Consider the following 6000-nt stretch of genomic DNA (forward strand, 5'->3'; position numbering starts at 1 on the left):
TTTGTCAGCACTGTGCGCGTGGCTGTCACCGAAGTGGTAAACGTCTGAGACCTGCATCACTTTGTGCTTTCCTCCCACATTAAGCTGTCACGCCACGATATAACTGGAATACTGTTAAAAGCGGCGTTAAACCTAGCTCACTCACTCATGCCTTCAAGATTGTGATTTAACAGTATTTTGTCCTACAACTTCTAATGGAATATTTAGATGAAAATTAATTGAAGATTGGTGAATGGGAAAAGTCTTTATGAATGCACCTCCTCTTCACAAACTCCAACCTTTTAAATGGAGTACTTCAAATACTTGATTATTCCTAGTGATGGTAATCATGATAGTTTTCAACATATAATTCATTTTGTCATTACCAGGCCTGCATATTTATAACATTCAGCTGTTAAATAAGAACCAAACGAAATGTCACTGATGTCAGGGAGTATGCTGTTCCCTTGGAGATTACTTGTAATATTGCAACCATTAATTTACAAATAAAGCTCTTGTCTCACTCGTGAATATATTCTGCATTCCAGCAGAGAAGTTATTCCCTCCAGGTTCCCCAAGGAACAGGCAGTGATGTCTGTTATGAATCAAATTTGTTATCCTTGAGTTGCCGGCCATATAAGTTCAGCTTGCAGTGTTATAACCTGAAATTTCAAATTATCAATGGGAGTAAAAGGTAAATTTCAGAAAAGGCCATGAAGTCTGGGATTGGCTGGTGGGCAGCTGCTACTTCAAAACACTGGCTCCCAGGCTACCTTTGACATGGAGCAAATTAAACTAACTTTGGTGTTCAGGTGGTCTTTGTGTACACGTGTGAAGTCTTTTCCTCCATTTGAAACCCCCCAGCCAACTTGGCTAATGGTTTTGTTTGTGAGTTGTTTTTGTGACGTTTGAGGGAGAAGGAATGACACAAGAGAGACGATATTGTTGACTGTGACTGTTGAACATAGCTGGTTCAATTTCCTCTCACTGTGTTTGTGCATGATGTCATGTGGAGCAGATATGCAGATGATTTTATTGTGGGTGAAAGTTTTAGATTGGGAACTACATTCAACTAAATTACATTAAATTATAGGACTTGAGGCACAAAGAGAGCCATGGTGTTAGCAAACTGAACAAAATATGCTTTATTACTTGAAAGAAATTAAATTGTGGTGAATCAAAAATGCATCATGAGACAGTTTTGGATTTTGTCCATATCTGAGGTGACACTGACGTAAAACAATCCTCCGTCCATTAGGAATTGTGAAGGATTTATCTAATTACCCAAATGTGGAATGTGATTAGTAATGATGTGGACGTCTTAGGAAGATGCATCTGTGCAGTAAGTAAATGAGTCAGGCAAGATCTGTGCCTTACGATGTTCTATCCTTCATGAAATGATGCTTATCCAAATTTGAAGGCAAATTAAAGGACTATGAAGACTTTCTGTCAAATATTTACCAAATTTAGTGTTTAATGAATACACTACTCTGTTTTGCAAATACGACATTCTCTCATTTTCTGACTGGGAAAGTGGATGTTGTTACAGCAGGCTGGATCCAGGATATTGGCTGGTTTCTGTTCTGATTGAAGGAATGATTGAAGTCACATCATCAACTTTATCATTGTAATGGAGTCATTTCTATTGTCATTTGTTTCCTTCCTAGAAATTAGTACAAGTAGACTTGTTGAATTCTATGAAAATGTATCTTTTTTGTGTGTTAAAAACAAGTCAGAACTGTAAAAACAGTGATGTTCTAGAGAGCCCTTACAAGAGGGTTTCTGGTAATGTCAAACATAAACAGGCTGATTACAGTGTGGTCACTGGGTTTGTTCCCAACCTGTGTTAGAGGGCGATGTTCTAGAGAGCCCTTACAAGAGGGTTTCTGGTAATGTCCAACATAAACAGGCTGATTACAGTGTGGTCACTGGGTTTGTTCCCAACCTGTGTTAGAGGGCGATGTTCTAGAGAGCCCTTACAAGAGGGTTTCTGGTAATGTCCAACATAAACAGGCTGATTACAGTGTGGTCACTGGGTTTGTTCCCAACTTGTGTTAGAGGGTGATGTTCTAGAGAGCCCTTACAAGAGGGTGTCTGGTAATGTCCAACATAAACAGGCTGATTACAGTGTGGTCACTGGGTTTGTTCCCGTGTAACTGTATATCAAGTACCATGTATCTGTGGCGTTTGCTTCAACAACCAGCTCGCCCTCCATCAACAGTACAGGTATAGGAGCCAAATGTGGTGGGACTGAGTGACACCAGCAGGCCATTGTTGTATGATGACTGCCTGACATCTGTCTATCAACCTCAACATCCGATCATGTACCTTCTGAAACATGGCTCCATGCTGCTTGTCAACTCAGCCAGCGCTTTTACCCAGTTGGGTCAGGGTTCAAGGTTTCCTAAACAATATGTTCCTATTTACATAAGTTTTAGCTCTTGTAATAAATGATTTTGGGTTGCAAGTGATTTATTTGTTGTTCTGGAAGTTCAAGCCTAGTTCTGGCCACGACCTGGAAGCTGCACTCATTGTGTGGAAGAGGTCAACTTTAACAACACTGCTAACGGACAGCTTAAATGTTTCAAAATATAACTGACGGAAGTAGTATTTTTATTTATATTTAATTTGTAACTTAAGTTTTCTGCTCTCACAAGCAGGTTCCCTGCCAGTAATTTGTGGGTCCATTCATGGATACAACGTGTCAGACGGAAGAAACACAACAGTCTTTGTGTGTTGTGTAAGATTACATGCTATGTGCATTGTAGTGAACATGTCAATTGCTGACCCATCACCAAGCGACTTTTTGTTGTTGATGTTAAACAGTTTGACTGAATATAACAGTATAATTAGTCTGCAATATTATACTTTGGCCTATATTTTTATTATCCAGCAGTTTGTGTTGATGCGCAAAAAAAACCATGTTGTTGCAAATATTACCATTTCAGACCTTTATAATATTTTCCAAACTTAATTTAAACAGGGGTAGTCATAAAAAGCCTTAGTAATGACACGCATGGCTAAGATATAGGATAAACATTATTGATATTATTTTGTGAGTATGAAAACAATGAAAGCATCAGGTTGGTAGAATGCTGAGAAAAATAATATCCATGTCACGATGTCTTTTGCCTATTTGAGGTTGAGACAAAAAATTAAGATATTTATCAAGAGTTACATAGCCCTTTATTGTCTTTGGTTTGAATCTTCTCTCCTCCCCACCCCCCAAGAATATATCCATCCTGTTTTTCTGATCTATTCCAACATGTATCCATCGTAGAATGAAAGAACCGCCTGACTATATAATATTGAGAGGCAATTCATTTGCAGCCATTAGGAAAGTCCTGTGCCTCGCTACACGAACAGTAAGGAACTAGAGACACATACCAACATACGCATCTTTGTTATTAATGAAATGAAGAATAATGGACGCTCCATTAAAGAGGAAACTGATAATACTGTAAATGCTTGTTAATCTTTGCAAGATTCAAGGAGCGACCACATTTTGCATAGCAATCCTTCACAACAAAGGAAACACTTAATGGCACGCTCATGTGTTATCGTTGCCGGAATTGCCTCGACTTGAGCCAGGTTTAGCAGCAATTAGAGTATAATCCCTTGCTCTGAGCTACCAAGCTTTCTTAGTGGTTACTGCTAGGCAGCAATTATGACATTCATCGTGTTTGTTTGATTGGACATCCGAGCATCATGTCTGTCCGCTGTGAATGATCATTTCTGAGAGACGGTTAAAGATCATAGCCAGATTTATAATTACATTTTCCTTTGCAAGCTAAGTCTGCAGGCCTTGTGGGACTTGTTGTCGTGTGGTCTTGTGAGCAAACAAATGTTTATCTACCGTCTGGACCATACTGATGCTATTGCTTTTTATTCAGATGACCTTCTTAAGGTCTTCAAAATTAAGCAAAATGGTTGAAACATTCTTGAATTTTACCTCAACCCAAATTTGTCAAGAATAGAAATACTGTTTGTATTGTGAAAATATTGTTGTTGTTTTTTAGAATCTTTGTCAAAAATGGCAATTTTATTTGTTGGTTATGTCCTTGATTTATTTTGTTATATTTATTTTTACCATGGAAAGGTTGTAAATTTGGAGCAGGAATATCGCTTTGATCTAATGTTTGTGTTAGCATCGGCCATTTTTTACGTCATCTATCTTGAAATGTATTCCAGTCAGTGGTTAGAAGACTCTTTAGATTTACTCTAATTTGATTGTATGTGTAGCTGTCTGTAAAATTGAATCAGTGCTGTCTGTTAATTATTACCGTTATCTGGCGTTAGCCCATTAATAAATATTAGTGGTGATGTTATGTGCAGATGCACACACTTCTGCATCCTCTTGTCTCAGACAGCGGAAATTGCCTACCCAATCCTGAACAATGCTGTACAAAGCAAGGCCATCAGTAGCAACAGCAATAACAGGCTGAGTCAATATGGTCATTTTCATCTTTTTCCTATGAATCAGATCTGTCTGTTGTGTCTTCGGATGACAATTACTGCATGATCTCCACGGATCTAACACAACACAGGTACCCCAGTCCACCACAGCATGTTTGCTTACAAAGAAATCCTATCAGTGGCTGCTGACTGCATGAAGTGCTGTACTTTGTAATCGGTGCAGCTAACAGGTTGTTTAGCATGGGAATACAGGCTGTCCCTCTTCTCCTGAGTGTGGGTCGGCTGGAAATCCATTGAGTCCTTACGTTTCTGAAAGAGTAGAGACATGAGGTTGTGATTCCATATTTATGTTTGCTGCAACATGAGCACCCGTGAAGTATTTGAACTGTTTATTTTGTAAAAGGATATTTTATACGTTTGGTTGCTGAAGTTTGTCCATGGTAGATACATGAGACAGTATTTTCACTAGGAATATGGACCTAAACCAACAATCAGGAAAGATACCATTGCTTTGTCCAAGTACATATAAGCATGTAATGATGTGTCTTGAAGGCATAAGAGGCTGAATGGTCTAAAGCCTTACACCTTAGTGTTGCCTCTAGGTAGGCCTGGTACGATTCGGTGTTTGTTTTGCGACTAACAGGATCGGTTGGTCAGGCTCACTGACTTGGTTGATGCATGCCATCAATCCCACATTGCAAGGATCGATGCTCATGATATCAATCACTGGATGGTCTGGTCCAGACCACCGTCACATAGCTGGAATATTGCTGAGTGCGGTGTTAAACAACAAACCAACCAACCCAGATGTGCTACGATTATGATCATTGATCTATCAGCACCTTAACCATGCTCATGGGTTTCATCAAAGTGATCAAACAATACAACCGGCAACACTTTTGGCGTTCCTCCTCAAAGATGCCAACAAGCCCGATACAGCATGCTCAGTATGATGTTGAAACGCTTCTCGCTCTTCTTTTTGACATGTAGTCATTGAGGGGAATTAGTTTTGTCACAAAGGTGCAGTTGAGTCAGCTTTGTTCTTGTATTTGACCAGTGCATGACATGACTCTACACATATTACATCTCCTTTCAGAACCCCCGAGCAGTGTCCTAGTGTGGTGTCCCTGCTGTCTGAGAGCTACAACCCTCATGTCCGATTCGGCGCTGCCATGGCTCTTGGCATTGCTTGTGCTGGCACTGGACTGAAGGTAGGCCACACTCGGAGTTTCTTACACAACAAAACACCTAGACCAACATCTCGTCTCTGAAATGAACATATCGTACAGAAAAAAATAGTTGTTAAATTATCTTCATAAAAATCTAATAAAAAAGAGCCCAGAGACTCTCTTTGTTTTCAGATACTACAGAAATCTAGACTTGCCAAACATTATAGACTTGCATGGGCTGTATTTGATATATTTGTATCAGGGTCTGTAAGACAGACTACAAAACACCATCGGTGAGGTAGGGCTGATTATGAAATAGATGTTTTCCCATGAGGTTCTGGATATAAAACCATCCCGACAACTTGCCTTTAAATAATCTTCTTGAGTGCTGAAGTAATCTACATCATATTTAGGAATGTATTGGATGGATATATTT

At 39.3% G+C, this 6000-nt stretch overlaps 1 protein-coding gene across 1 annotated transcript in view; it reads left to right on the plus strand.

Annotated features, from left to right (window-relative positions):
- Positions 1-5681, plus strand: part of LOC124141338 (26S proteasome non-ATPase regulatory subunit 1-like) — a 257574-nt gene extending 251893 nt beyond the window's left edge. The window contains exon 22 of the mRNA XM_046509314.2: positions 5492-5681. Within this exon, the coding sequence (XP_046365270.2) occupies positions 5492-5666 (175 nt within the window). The 3' untranslated portion in view covers positions 5667-5681. The remainder of the gene's footprint in view (positions 1-5491) is intronic.
- The last annotated feature ends 319 nt before the right edge of the window (positions 5682-6000 follow it).

Source organism: Haliotis rufescens, unplaced genomic scaffold (assembly GCF_023055435.1).
Source record: "Haliotis rufescens isolate VD_foot unplaced genomic scaffold, xgHalRufe1.0.p SCAF_25, whole genome shotgun sequence".
In the NCBI taxonomy this organism is placed as follows: Eukaryota; Metazoa; Mollusca; class Gastropoda; order Lepetellida; family Haliotidae; genus Haliotis; species Haliotis rufescens.